This window comes from Ursus arctos, unplaced genomic scaffold (genome assembly GCF_023065955.2).
Source record: "Ursus arctos isolate Adak ecotype North America unplaced genomic scaffold, UrsArc2.0 scaffold_4, whole genome shotgun sequence".
Taxonomy (NCBI): Eukaryota; Metazoa; Chordata; class Mammalia; order Carnivora; family Ursidae; genus Ursus; species Ursus arctos.
In genome coordinates, this window is record NW_026623056.1 from 86,827,488 (window position 1) to 86,842,542 (window position 15,055).

At 46.1% G+C, this 15,055-nt stretch overlaps 1 protein-coding gene across 1 annotated transcript; it reads left to right on the plus strand.

The window, feature by feature from the left end:
• The first annotated feature begins 2,847 nt into the window (after positions 1-2,847).
• RIPPLY3 (ripply transcriptional repressor 3) lies at positions 2,848-12,145 on the plus strand. Its single transcript, XM_026505773.3, has 4 exons — positions 2,848-2,966; positions 3,870-3,936; positions 7,933-8,000; positions 11,030-12,145. Exons 1-4 carry the CDS (start codon positions 2,863-2,865, stop codon positions 11,352-11,354), a joined length of 564 nt encoding a protein of 187 aa, XP_026361558.1. The 5' UTR covers positions 2,848-2,862; the 3' UTR covers positions 11,355-12,145.
• Positions 12,146-15,055: the final 2,910 nt, after the last annotated feature.

The following is a 15,055-nucleotide window of genomic DNA, read 5'->3' on the forward strand; positions in this document are numbered from 1 at the left end:
CGAAATCTTTTGGAACTCTTCTGTTAAGGAGACCTGCTTAAGCTCCTCACTCAATATTTATTGATATTAATATGAACTCATTGATATTTATTATATACTTTGGGTTATAATCCAGAACTACTTGATACTGTCACTCAAATCGTCACTGCTCTGCAAGGCCCATGTGTTCTTACATGTGGTTGGCAGAAGGAAGAGCAAAAGAAACGAAGACACAGCCTTGTGTTTACTGTGTGCCCGCGCTGTCTTGGGTCCCAAACTTACTTTAGCAGCATTCGTGTCTGAATTCCTTGTACCCGCGGAAGCACAAGTTCTGGTTTTCTAACCAGATGGTGACTTCACACCAGTTCCATAATCTCTCCGAACCCGTTTCTTAATCTGTAAGATAAGGATCATGCCTATTTGCAGGGTTGGGATGAGGATGAACTCGATAGCTTATGAAATTAATTATATGCTCCACAAAAGAGGCAAATGATCCCAATTATATGAGGTGCCTGGAATTAGAGCCACAGTCACAGAAAGGAACATGGTGGTACCAGGAGCTGGAGGAGAGGGGAATGGGGAGTTTGTGTTTGATGGGACGGAGTTTCACTTTGGGATGATGAAGACATTCTGGGGCTGGATAATGGGGATGGATGCACAACGGTGTGAATGTACTTAATGCTGCTGAGTTGTATTTGAAAATGGTTAAGATGATAAATGTTGTTATGTGTATCTGACCACACAGAAACATATGCTCATTGTTGAAAATTTAGAAAACGTTTTTAAAGTGTTTTAAATCCTTAAATCCTTAGTGGGGCACCTGGCTGGCTCTTGATCTTGGGGTTGTAAGTCCGAGCCCCATGCTGGGTATAGAGATTACTTAAAAGTAAAAAAAAAATTATTTAAAAAATTTATTTATTTATTTATTTATTTATTTATTTATTTATTATGTTCAGTTAGCCAACATATAGGACATCATTAGTTTTTGACAGAGTGTTCAACGATTCATTAGTTGCATATAACACCCAGTGCTCATCACAACACACAAATAAAATTAAAAAAAAAATCCTTGGTAATCCCACTACTCAGTGACCACTTCTGTTTTGTCATTTGTAGCCTCTGTGTGGTTTGGACCCTACTCATCCAATTTTGTTCTTTTAACATTATATGTATGCATTTCCCCAGGCTGTTCAAAACTCAATAAACATTTTTATTGGCTGCATGATATTCCACCATCACTGATTAGTCGTTGCCATATGTTTAGGCATATTTTTCAACATTATAAATAACACTGTAATGAACATCTCTCTGTGGATTAATGCATCTTTAACACAGACCCAGGAGGAGAATTACTGAGACAAGAGGTGACCATTTTTAAGGCGTGTGATATATGTTGTCATACTTTCTCAGGAAGGTAAGCCGACTGCATTGCCACAGGCTACCCACAGGGGTTGCCCAACGTTAAATACAGTACTTTATTGTTGTAATGTCTGCTCATATTGTTCTTTGACTTCCCCTCTCCCTCCGTTATACCCAGTGTCGTCTTTAATCATTTGTATGAAATTGTATGTAGTAAGGTTATTTATTAATTTTCCTTCTCTGCCTTTAATTAGGTTTAATTATTGTCAAGCATCTGTTGCTTTTAAGAAAACAAAATGTGGAAATATTTTTATTTCCGAAGTTCGTTGGTTTTTTTTCCCATACAGCACACGTAAATTCCCATAAATCACATACAGCAAGCTCCAGGTCTCAAACGCAGCGTCGGTGGGGCGCGGAGGAGCAGATGCTATTTTAGCAACCCCGACCCCCCAGCGCAGGCCCGCCGCCTTCAGTGTTCTGTCGCCCGGGCAACTGATAAACCAGCATTCCTTCCACCTGAGCCTGCGCTGGTGATGGTGGCAGCTGCGCTCCGCGCCCCCCCCCCCCCCAAGCCCTGCAGCCTGGGGAAGTGTCCTCAGGGCCGGGCGACTGTGGCTCCAGGCTCATCCAGGCGCTTTCTAAGCGAGCCCCCGGGGTAACTGGAGGAAAATCCCTCGCACCCGCACGCGGAGCCACGTTCTTTCCCAAGACCCGCGATGGTGGGCAGCGTGCTCTCTTCTCCCTCTCCTTTCCGCGGCCTTCCACCGCCTGGAAGCGTAGCCGTGTCTCCATTCTACCCGGTTCGCGCAGCGCCGTCGGGGCGTCCCGGGTGCCAGCGCTCCGGCACCGCAGACAGGGCAGGACCCCGAGGGTCCCGAGACATCCGTAACCGCGCCCCAAAACCACGCGGCCGCTTAAAAGGGATGGACGTGAGATCCTCCGGGCATCTGGGCACCTAGACGCTCCCGCAGGAACCAGAACCCCTAGGGCCGCGGGGAGTCCCAGAGGGTCGGGAAGAAGCCAGGGACCCCGCACCCGGCGGGGGAGGCCCCTGGGCAAGCGCCCCGCCACCCCCGACCCCAGAGGGAGAGTGTCCTACAGAAACACCCCCCGCCCCCCACGTGTGCTCCCCCCGGCCTTCCCCGACTCACTTCCCGCCGCCCATTCCCCAAGCTTCCTCGCCCCCGCCCCGGGCCACCCTCCCTGGGTTTCCTTTGTCTCCTCCACACCCTCGCCCTGAGCTTCCTGAGTCCTTTCCACGGATATTTCCCCCCTTCCCCATCTCACCCCCCGCGCGGCGCCCCTTCTGGAGCTTTTCTCGTCCCCTCCCCCTCTCCGGCTTCCCCGTCCCTTCCCAGAGCCGCTCCTGCGCCCTCCCCGCCCCCTCCTCGGTTTCCCTTGTCCCCTCCCGCCCCGCCCCCCGTTTTTAAACCTGGCGCCGAGCGCACTGGTAGGTGAGCGCCCTCGCCCGAGCGGCTAGAGGCGCGGCCGTGTCGCTGGCGCCGCTGGAGAGGTGGCGCAGCCATGAGACCCGAGGCGGCGGCCGGAGCCCGGGAGGCGCGGGGGCGCGTCTGTCACTGCCCGGCGGACGGTCCCCGGAGGCCACCGCCGCCGAGCGGGCCCGAGAGGTGAGGGTGTCCCCGCGGCTCCCTGGACGCGTCGAGAGGCGCGCTGCGCGTCGGTGCGGCGAGCGCAGAGCGGGATGCTCCAGCGCCGCGGAGCCCCCCCGAACCCGGGCTGAGCCCCGGAACCCGACGGCGACGCCGCGCAAGTTCCTTAGCCTTAGACGGGGACGCACAGCCCTCTCCATTTACCGCGCACAGTGCCGAAGTGTGGAGGCCCAGGAGGGGCCCCACGAGCAAGTGGGCCAACGCTTCCATTCATAGACCTGAAATTCGCTGGGCTGGGAACGTTGAAGTCTCGGAGCCTCTCACCTAGCCTTACAGGGGATCCCTTCACGTTGAGTGTCACACTCTTGATGACAGTCTTTGTTTGCCCTGCGCTTGGGGCTCAGCCCTTTCAAGGTAGTACAGTTAAAGGCAAATTAGTCGGGGAGGTTGGAAGGGGCTAGGTGACTAAGCAGCCAGAGAGGAGAAACCCATTCCCCCCTTTTGCATCGTAGAATCCTGTGGAATCATCTCTGCAGGGTCAAGATCCTTCAACAGCAGAGGGGATGTGGTTGAATTTAATAAGCAACATAGTAGCCAGCTACATTGGGGAATCAGTTGAAGAATTCAGTCAGACTGGGAGAGAAATCTCTCAACTAATGTGTCCCCTGATAATTGCATCAGATTTGGGACTTCTCAAAGCCCAGTGAAGGCAGAGAACTGAGAGTGTGGCAGGAGAACAAAAAACCCGCAAGTGAGATCAGTTTATCCGCAGACCAAGAGAGAATTTGAGAGAACTTTCTGCGGTATCCAGTGACTCTTTCTTAGTCAAACATTGGAATTGATAAGAATGATAACTCTTATGATAGAATTTAAAAGACAGCAGAAAATTCTGGGGTTCATCTCTGGTCCCTGCCTTTCCAGCCCCACACCGTGGAGACCTTGGATCCTCACACCCCAGGAAGCTGAGCTGACCAGAACTGGAAGGCAGGTAAGGTTAAGGTGGGCATTGTGGTATCAAAGGGTTCAGCCAGAAAGTGGCACACCTCGAAAGTGACCATGAAAGGCCTCCTCGGCCTGTCCCTCTCTTGGTCCTCTAATGCAGAAGTGCCTGTGGGGCTGGGAGAGGGAGTCTGGGTGAGCCGGCTGTTGACCAGACCTGAGTCGCTTGTATAGATTGGGCTTCTTTGCTTCCTCCTTGCAAAGCAAAGCCCTATGGCATGGCTCTTTCAAAGGCATTATGAGAGAGTTCTAGAAAAGAGCGCGCGAGAGATTTCTTTATGCTGAGTTTCCCCCCTGCAAACCAGCAGGTAGAAAGAGGAGGGGAGAAGGCTGCCCCTGTCCCCCTTCCATGCCATTACCGGCGGGCTGGTACCACAGTGCAAATAAGGGCAGAGACCAGTCTGGGGTGCCCAGAAGTTGTGGTTAAAAGTCCCCACCCACCATCTGGCCCTTTCTGAAGCACTTTTGCCCAGTCTGCAAGCGCTCCTGGGGTAATTCATGTTGTCTGAGCAAATACACTCTGGCCGAGGGCTTTGTGGGTAAAGATTAATCTCCACCACAATTCTTTTGTTTCCTGCATTGGTAACTAAATTGCTTTATACTTATTGAAGTAATGGCTTGCTTTCATAGAATTTACCTTTCCTTTTTAAAAACCTTAAATTTTAAGTTGACGGCTTTTATAATGCTGAAGAGCTAATCAGGCTGGAAAGGACCATGCATTTAATTTACCTAACATGTGGTATATGTTATGTGTGCAGTTATTTGTAATATGATAAGAAACTCAGGTGCATGAAAGCTGACCTTTGACTGTATTTTGAAATTCAGACTACTTTATTAAATTAGCCTGGATAATGGAAGTTTTAATTGTTGCTATTATTTAAAAAATGAAACAAATACAATCTATATCAAATTAATGCGAGATATGATTTTGTAGCCCAAGTTATTCTTAAATACATAAATATTCTTAAATAAATAAATAATGGAAAATAATTAACACCTTTTGCATTCAAGCTTAAGTTCTTAAACATAAGATTTAAAAGGTGCTTGGGAGAGGGAGAAATTATAGAAGTTTACAATTATCCAATTTTTTTGTTAAATGAAAAGTGTATGGAGCCTATCAGTTGTTGCAAGAATAAAAATACAATAGCACAGTATAGTTAGTACACAAGGCAGATGGGCTTTTTGCTATTAGGATGAGAAGGATATTTGTGAGAAAAATGATTACTTGCAGTGAAGTGTTAAGCTGTAGGGAGTTACTCGTTGATCGTCAACATGGCACAGTTCTGTCCATGGATTTTGAGAGGTGGGGTTGCTCTGAGGAGGCCGTAGCGCACGCTGCCCCGCTTGCCTGGCCAGGTCTTTGCAGAGCCCAACTGGCCAGACAGAAAGGACAGCAGCCGGCGACCGCATGCTCTACGTACCGCGCGCGGTTCCAGGACCCCGGGCAGGGTGAGCGCAGCCTAGCGCGGGGAGGGAACGCTTCTTACTCAACAGCGCCCTCTCCCGACAACACGCCAGAATTCCTTGGCTCCAGAGACCTGTTGTGTATTTCTCGAGAAATTCGAGGGCCGGGTTCAAGGCCCTGTGCCCTGAGCAACGGAGTCACCCATTGGGTACCCCTACCTCCCCTTGGGAGCTATCTCCCTCTCCAGCCTGGGGAAAATGAAAGACAGCCTAAGCCTTTGTTGATCTCTGTTACATTTCCCTCGTGGTCACTTGTCCACCTTGCAAGGGACGTGATTTCCTGAAAGGAGATGTGGGGGCTGGTGTTCTGCTGGGCTCATCCTCCCATTTTACAGGCTTCCCACACCATTGCTTTATCAGAGTCAGAGGCTGCAAGGGGGGCAGAATGGGAGACTCTAATGAAAGTCTGCTTGTATCTGTTCTCTCACTCCTAAGGACACACACACACACACACACACACACACACACACACACACCTTTCCTTGTATACATTTCTGATCCCCTCGAATTATCAAAGTGTGACTGTTTGGACATTTCTGTCATCAGAAAATGATCTTTAATTAGAAAATATTTGTGGCATAAATTTTTTAAAGCTGTGTATGTTTGGGGGTGAAGTTTTACAGTTTTTAAAGGTGTATCATATGTTACACAGAGTCTGGTTAGAATTACTTAAAGGAAGCTGTTTTTCTGTACTACCACTGCCTTTTGGTGTCCACCAAAGTTTGCCTGTCGCATTAGGTGCTCTCCCCTCGCAGGACATAAGATCACCTCTGACAGCCCAGGATTGCTTACTGCCGTAGTGAGCGACTAGGGGTACTTTATAATCACAAACAGAGCTTAACACAGACACGATTCTCTGGAGTCCTCAAAAGGCGAACTTCATTTTGGAGAAGATTTTGTTCGAAGAGCCTCATTTTCTTTCCCTAACTTCGCTCACCACAGCATATTGTAAAAAATACAGTTGGTAGGGGCGCCTGGGTGGCTCAGTCGTTGAGCGTCTGCCTTCGGCTCAGGGCGTGATCCCAGAGTCCTGGGATCGAGCCCCACATCGGGCTCCCTGCTCCGCTGGGAGCCTGCTTCTTCCTCTCCCACTCCCCCTGCCTGTGTTCCCTCTCTCGCTGGCTGTCTCTCTCTCTCTGTCAAATAAATAAATAAAATCTTAAAAAAAAAATACAGTTGGTAAAATACTATGACATTTGCTCACAAAGGCCACACGCCTATCACTGCGGGGTAGAATGGGTGTGATGATTGTGGGTGACAAACCTTCCTCACGGTCCCTCCTTGTCCTGCTCTAGCAGGTCTTGTCTCACTCCCCATCTGGTTCCTGCTAAACTCCATGCAGCCCCAGGGCGGGGGTTTCTGATCCATTGCCCCAGCCCATTTCAGCTCACTTTCAAGCTGTCCCAGGATGGTGTGTCCCAAGATGCCCCACTTGCCGCTTTCCGTAGTAACTGAAACTTTCAGAGTTCTGAGATCGAATGACAATTTCCAGCTTCGCAGCCCCTCAGATAACCTGAGTTCAGGCCAAGTTCACTGAGATTCAGGACCTCACGAATTTGGGCAGAATGGGGTCAGTCCTGGACAGGCAGAGTGTGAGTGTCCCTTCACCTCCCTAGCCTATGCTGGTCACAGCATGGACAAGCCTGGCTCCCTCTCTCTCTCTCTGCTTGTATCTCCATCAGTGTTGCCCTCAGGTGCTCAGATTGGCTTCCCTTTCCTCCACTCGTGATATTCAAGTGATTAAGTGGTTTTTTGAATACCACTGAAGTGCCCTTGCAGTCCACCTTTCCTTTCCCTTCCTGTCACTGTGCAGACCTTTATCCCTTCTTGCCCCATGCCTCCAAGGCCTTACCTCCCCAATCTAGGCTGTGCACTGCTCCCAGGGGCCACCATTATCCTTAAAATGCAGATCTGACTGTTGAACTCCTGGCTCAAAAATCAGCAATGGTCTCTAGTACTGTCTCCAGAATGAAACGCAGGCAAAAGTAGGCATTCAAGGTATCCTGTAATTGGGACTCAGCTTCCTGCTGGAGCCCTTTAAATAACACAGCCTCTCCTTCGTTCCACACTGGGCTCCACCCCTTCTCCACCTGTGTTCTCTGTTTTCCAGCTCCACCAGGAAGGGGCTCAGACTTGCACACCCAGATGCTGCCGATGGCTCTGCCAGGCCCTCCGAGAACCTTTTCCTCCTCCCTGCTTAGAATCGTTGGTATCTTGCCGTGTGAGGCTTTGTAGTGTAGTCTTTTGCCTACGTGTGTCTTTTCCCGTCAGATTAAAAAAGCCTGAGCTGAAGGACTGTGTCGGACTCATCTTTCCATCTTTGAATCCCTCACGGTGCCCAGGACATCTCTGACGACAGGGAGAGGAAGCGGGGCTTATCAAATACTGCGGAGGTGTTTAAACTGTCTCTAAAATTGGCATTGATACTAAGAAGTGCAGACTACTTAGATTTTATTTTTTAGAATTTCAGGATGCTAGGGTTCTTGACTTTGTCTGTGTTTGTACGTGTCTGTCTTTACAGCTTGAACCTGGAGGTGACCGACAAACTCCGGGATCAAAGGGGGCCTTTGGGTTTCAGCATCCTGTAAGGTAACATGACCTCACAGTAAGAAATAGATCATTTCCTTTTAATAGAAGCATAAATACACTTTAGGGTCTTCAACTGTGCATTCTCAACAAAGTAGAAAATAATTCCATATATTCTCTAATATTTAGTTATTATTATCCCAAGAAACTTCAAGAATCTTTTGTTGGATTTCTGGAATCCATTCGTTCATACATTCATGCATTCATTCAGTGTTCTAGTTGCAAATTGGATTGACCTCTTTCCTTTATGTCTTTTGTTTTTACCTCTCATTGTATATTATGTCTTGGGTTAAATTCAACGGGATATGAATTATATATGTGTGTCTGCTTATTTACTTAAATATTTAAGTCCATTCCGATTTCTTTCCCAGGATATCAGTTAGTAAATTGCCTAGAGCAAAGTACACCTTCAAAGTACATGTGTGACTGAGCGAGGGGTGGGACAGATGTTTCCACCGCTGTTGGCTCCTCCAGCCTCTCTGCGTTCCGGAGGTCCTGGGGGTGATCCGGACCCTCCCTGCTCTATCCCTCTTGCATTTCATCCACTTTAGGCAGGTGGCTTGTGCTCAGGATTTGTATCTGTTTCTCTGTCTCTTTCTCTCCCCATCTCTCATTTCCTTTGGCAAAATGAACCCCGTCTGTGCTGCCACTCCTCGTCAGAGTATTTTTACCCTGGTTATCCTGGAAGACTGAAAGCTTTAGTAAAATCCAAGGATCCTAATTGCTAGAGATGAAATCGAAAGCCCTTCAGACTGGTCAAAGAGTGATTTTTGGAAAAGGGAAGCTTTTCTTGTGCCCCTTCTCCAGTGGTCTTTATTCCCCATAGGGTCCCTTGGGAAGCTTTAAAAATACAGACACTGGGTGGCTCCCCTAGGGTGCTGACGCACTCCATCTGGGCAAGGCCTGAGTATCTGCATTTTTACAGGCTCCCCGGGTGATCCGAGCATGCACTGGGGTTGAGAGCCACTATCCTCTTCATGCCCTGCACCTCCTGCCACAGGCCCTCTGCTGCTGCTCCCCAACATTTGATTCATTGAAAATGCAGTGACTGGTGAGGCATGCATTATAAACCAAGTACACAATTTTACTTTATCTTTTTATTACACAAAATTTCAAACTTACACACAGTGGAGAGAATAGTCCAGTGACACCCCCCCCACCTGCCCATCGCCAGCCTCAATAATTAGCAACGATCTTCAAATCTGATCCTGTTTATCACCCTCTCCCAATTGTGTTTCTATTGTTGTTAGAATTTTTTTTTGAGATTTATTTATTTATTTGAGACAGAGAAAGAGAGAGAGAGAGAGAGCATGAGTGGGAGGGGCAGAGGGAGAGGGAGAGAATCCCAAGCAGACTGGGCACTGAGCACAGAGCTCCACGCAGAGCTCAATCCCACAACCCTGAGATCACGACCTGAGCTGAAACCAAGCATTGGACGCTTAACTGACTGAGCCCCCCGAGGCGCCCCTGTTATTAGAATATTTTAAAGCACTTCCAGCCATCCTACAAATTCAAATTCCCCTGTAAATCCTTCAGCATTACAGCTAATATTTAATATGGCCAAACCCTAAACTATGTTTATATTTCTGTCATTATTTGTATTTTATATAATGTAGAAATATATATAAATTTAAAGAATATATATGGGTGTGTGTGTGTGTGTATAGATATAGATATATAGATATAAAATGGTTTTCTTTTTCTCTGTTTGTTGCAAAGTTCCCCAACCCCAGCACTACTGGCACTTAGAGCTGCCGAGCTCCTTGTTGTGAGGGGCTGTGGTGAGCATTATAGGATGTTTACCAGCAACCCTGGCCTCTGCCCGCTACATGCTAATAGCTTCTCCTCACTTGTGGCGACCAGAAATGTCTCCAGACCTTGTCACATGTGCTCTGGAGGCTGAGAATCCCTGGTTTCTCAGAAATCTTAGGAGGTTCAGAATTGTCATGTGTGATTTATAGTAGGGCGTTTTCTCTCTCTTTTCTTCTCTATCCAAAAAGAGAGAAATTGCAATCCGCTTTGCAGGGGGGCACGGCTGGCTCAGTTGGTGGGGTGTGTGACTCTGGATCTCGGGGTTGTAGGTCTAGGCCCCAAGTGGGGTGTAAAGATTACCTAAAAATAAAAAAAAAAAAGAAATCAACTTTGCCAATAAGTAGTAGTCAAATGATAATTGCTCTCAGTTCCTCAGAAAACCTCAGGAAAAAATGCAAATAAATTAGTGAGTGAAACGTATAACAAGAAGGGGTTATGGGGAGAGTAAGGGATATTTTAAATACTTTCCATGTATAACTGTAATCCTAAATTCTACAAAACCTGGATTTAGAGTTCCAAATGTATATATTTAGGTTCTTTCCCTCCCTCCCTCCTTTCCTTCCTTCCTTCTTTCCTTCCTTCCTTCCTCCCTTACTTCCTCCCTCCCTCCCTCCCTCCCGTTCTTCCTTCCTTCCTTCCCTCTATTCTTTAGACTAGACACATAGTCAGGGTTACCGTTTTCTGTTCTGGCAAAACGAGGAACCCGCCCCTACAGCTTCTCTATAACAACGCCCAGAAAAATTAGCTGCTTCTCTAGACTGGGGTTTCAGGGTCAAATTTCTTCCAGAGGTCAAAGGGTCACAACATTCCCCATGCCTGGGGGTGTTGGGGGGAGTGGGGCCTAATCTGAACAATGCATATATGGTCCAGGATGAGTGACGTTCTCTATTTGATTAGAGTGAGACCCTTCCTCTTGAAACTCAATGTTTTAATTTCCTTTTACTTTCATGGAAGCACACCCTTTTCCCCGTGGTGGACTCAGTTATCTGCTCGCTACCATTACAGCTCTTTTCTGACCTGGTATGTAGGCTTCCTTTTGCCAGGTCTCTCCACCTGCCCACGGTTTTGTGTTCTGATGGTTTAGAAAGCGCTCTCGTGTGCACCGGAGGCAAGATCAGAGGGGAGCTTGGGAGTTAGCTGCTTCTAGGGAAGAGGACCCGCTAGGTGGAGGTTAGCTTGTTTCAGGGTGATTAATGGTGTATTTGTTTCTTAAATATTAGACTTTATTTACCCATTTCAAAGCGCCAAGAGTATCTGCAGAGTTCTGGGGAAAAAGTGCTGGCCAGTTTTCCCGTGCAAGCCACCATTCACTTCTACAATGATGAATCCGATTCAGATGATGAAGAACAAGAGGAAGAAACCCAGTCTTCCAAACTTCAGTGCCAGGAGGCGGAAGGTCAGGCGGAGAATGGCCCAGGAGGGAAGGGCAGAGGTCAGCTGACAAACCCAGGATGGAGTTCTGTAGGACACAGTGACCTTGGTGGTAAGGGTCCGCTCCCTCACGGTGACTCTCTGGGGGGCACAGAGCGTGCCTCGCCCAAATAAATGGGGTCTCTCTCCCACACCAGACTTGGCTCACATGCGCTCCTGGGGACAGCTGTGCATTTCCCTGGCGTACCGGGGTCGGGGACTATCTCTGGCCAGCACGCCACTCACAGCAAGGACTTAGCTTGTGACTGTTCCTGCTCCTGGTGATTCTCTTCAGGGCGCTCACGCGCACCATCGGGAAAGGATTCTAGGACCAGGAGGCTTGTGTTGCCATGGTCGTTATCAGACGGGACCAACTTTCAAAGCACGTTCATAATGTCACTCTGCCACCAAGTGACAGATTATTCCAATATAGATTAATGACTCACTTATGCCTCTCACTTCACCTCAGACTCATTATTTAGCTATTTCTACTTTTGTAAAAAAAGGATTTAGATATTGTCCAAGGGTGGATGTGTTTGCTTAGTGGCATTTCAAAAATACTTATAAAAAATAAACAAAACCGAATAATTTCCATAAGAGTAACAGAAACTTTAAATATGGGTTTTTAAGGGCGACAATTCCGGTTAAAAATTTATGATCCTTGTCTGAGGGCTGAGTGAATGAAGATATCGAGAAAAGAGATTTAACTCTTAGTTGGGAACTGGTTCGGGCTTGTTACTTGAATAAAATAACACTGTTTTCGATCAAGCTATCTAATATAAAATTATTTTCATTTTTTAATATTTTGATGATCAAATGATTGTGTTCCACAAGTTTATTACTGAACTCTCCGATATGTGATTGTCTTCCTATATATAGTACGTTATATAAGTTTATACTTGAAATAAATATTTTGAAAGACAAAATGTTTGATAATCACTTTTTTTTGGTTTGACAATTTTATTTATTTATTTATTTATTTATTTATTTATTTATTTATGTAATCTCTACACCCAGCATGGGGCTCAAACTCACGACCCCGAGATCAAGAGCCGCACCTGCCCTACCGACTGAGTCATCCAGGCGTCCCATGTTTAAGACACGTTTAGATTTAATTAGTCCCTGCTTTAAAGTTTTTACACGTTTGTCAGGATGTTTTCATATTTAACTCTTTAAATGATATTAATTGTTTTTAAGAATAAAAGAAGTGTGAAAAGAAAGCAAAAGGGATTATAGTCTTGATGCCCAAAAAGTCCATTAATATTAAAAAATTAGAATAATACATGCAAATATTTTAACAATCCAAACAGCATAGAAAAGTATACACTGACAAAGTAGAAGTCACCCTCTCCTGTTTTCCTCTTTCTCTGTGCACAGGTACCCAACACCAATCGGTTTTAATGCTCCACCCCTTTGAAAAGTGCTATTTGTTTTTTTCTTTTTAAAGATTTTATTTATTTATTTGTCAGAGAGCGAGAGAGCACAAGCAGGGGGAACGACAGGCAGAGGGAGAAGCAGGCTCCCGACTGAGCAGGGAGCCTGATGTGGGGCTCGATCCCAGGACCCCGAGAGCATGACCTGAGCCGAACGCAGACGCTTAACCGACTGAGCCAGCCAGGGGCCGTTTTGAGATTCTTTTTAAGTAAGTCTCTACACCCAGCGTGGGGCTCAGACTTACGACCCTGAGATCGAGTCTCATGCTTTACCAACGGAGCCAGCCAGGCACCCCTATTTCTTGTCTTTTTGATCCCAGCCGTCCTGACAGGTCTGAGGTGAGATCTCATTGTGGTTTTGGTTTGCATTTCCCTGATGATGAGCAGTACTGAGCATCTTTTCATGTGCCTGCTGGCCATCCGGAGGTCTTCTGTGGAAAAACGTCTATTCAGATTCTCTGCTCATTTTTCAATCAGATTGTTTGTTTGTTCGTTTTCCTTGGTCTTTTTTTTTCCTTTTCAGATTTTCTCTTAAAATTTTTTTATCAGTTAATTTTATTGTTTCTTTTACCTGTTTAAGGTACCTTTTTTCAGACTTAAAACAATTCTACCTGGAGTTATTTCGGAAAGGATTTAAGATGGCCTTCTAACAGAAAGGGTTTTAACAGAAAAATATTATAAGTGTCATCCCTACTGTCCCTCCAGGCAATGCTTGAAGTGAGGCTTCAGTCATCACATTTGGCTTTGCTCAGTGTTTCTTAATAAATCACTTTTCCTAAGGGAAAAAAGATCTGGCCCAATCTCCAAGTTCCCATCAAGAAAACAAACTTGGTCCACCGTATATTCACTTATAAACTGTACGTTACATGGAACCATTAGAAGTTGCTGATGTCTGGCTGTTTGGACCTCCATTTTCCTCCATTCAGAAAACGAAAAATAAAAACCACCTTGATGGTATTTTTCTAAAACCTGCATTTCTCCTTCACTTTCTGCAATAGCTTGCCTAATAATGATGCAGAAAGTGGATTTCACATGTGGCGCCGTCTACCTACCTTTCCCTTGAAACCTCTTAAAAATTTGCATCAAAGCAGCCCCTCCAACAAAGGGTGACATTAACCAGGTTTCCGTTAAATATATTATTTCGAATACGTAATGTGTGGTTCGGGCTGACTTCTGTGGGGCATCTTTTAGTGGTTCACAAAAAATAGCTCCTAATGAATGTGATTATTGAGTCTGAATCTTGTGACTACCGCAAGCTGAAGCACGTTAGGAACATTGGTCCTCTCACCCAGCTGGATGGCAAACCTCCCACACCGGGTAATTGGTTGCAGTTTTTGTTTCCGCACATTTCCAGCTTTTCATGGGGCCTTCCAGCTGATTTGCTAACAAAAGAACGCATTTCAGTGAGTTGACCAAACGGTTTCCTGTTTGCTATTTTAACCACTTTTACTGCGGTAGGAAGAAAAAGTGTTTTCCCAGTGCTGTTTCTTTGTGAACTTCTGTGTGAAACAAGAAATTGCAGAAAAATCTGCTAAACGTCATTAAGTTTGGTGACACTTTGTATAATACTAGATTGAGGATCACATGGTTTTGAACATATCAGTAGTAGCTGACGTATCATCTATGTTTTTTTTTTTTTTAAGATTTTTTTATTTTATTTATTCGACAGAGATAGAGACAGCCAGCGAGAGAGGGAACACAAGCAGGGGGAGTGGGAGAGGAAGAAGCAGGCTCATAGCGGAGGAGCCTGATGTGGGGCTCGATCCCATAACGCTGGGATCACACCCTGAGCCGAAGGCAGACGCTTAACCGCTGTGCCACCCAGGCGCCCCGTATCATCTATGTTTTGCTTGAGGTTCAATGATAATGTGAAATTCTTGAGAATTTCAATTATTTTTTTGCTCACTTCCTGTCGGGTCTTTTCACCTGTTATGGGGCTAAAGATGAGCTTGTTAGAAAAGCTGAGGTTTCAGCCTTACCATTTTCTTGTGGTTTGCTTGTACTCAGATTACCTGTATTATTTTCAACGCAATTTCTTGGGCAGAAATTGTTTTTTTAAGCTATAATTCACATACTATATAATTCACACTTTCAGAGTATACAATTCAGAAGTTTTATTGCACGTTTGCAAAGTTGCATAACCACCCCCACTACCTAGTTCCAGAATTTTTTTTTTTTAATGTAGTGTGGAACCCAACACGAGGCTTGAACTCATGACCCTGAGATCAAGACCCAAGCTGAGATCAAGAGTCAGATGCTCAGCTGACTGAGTCACGCACGCATAGAATAGTTTCATCTCTCCAAAAAAACCTACCACACCCATTAATGTTCACTTCCATTGCTCCATTCCCCCCAGTCCCTGTCAACAAATGATCTCCTTTCTGTCCGTCTGGATTTCCTATC

What these genes read in the sequence shown, in the direction of transcription:
- RIPPLY3 (XM_026505773.3), top strand. Translation starts at nt 2,863, where the DNA reads ATGAGACCCGAGGCGGCGGCCGGAGCCCGGGAGGCGCGGGGGCGCGTC. An exon ending in CCGCCGAGCGGGCCCGAGAG is followed by an intron (nt 2,967 to 3,869) that starts GTGAGGGTGTCC and finishes CTGCCTTTCCAG; the next exon opens with CCCCACACCGTGGAGACCTT. An exon ending in GGGTTTCAGCATCCTGTAAG is followed by an intron (nt 8,001 to 11,029) that starts GTAACATGACCT and finishes CTTAAATATTAG; the next exon opens with ACTTTATTTACCCATTTCAA.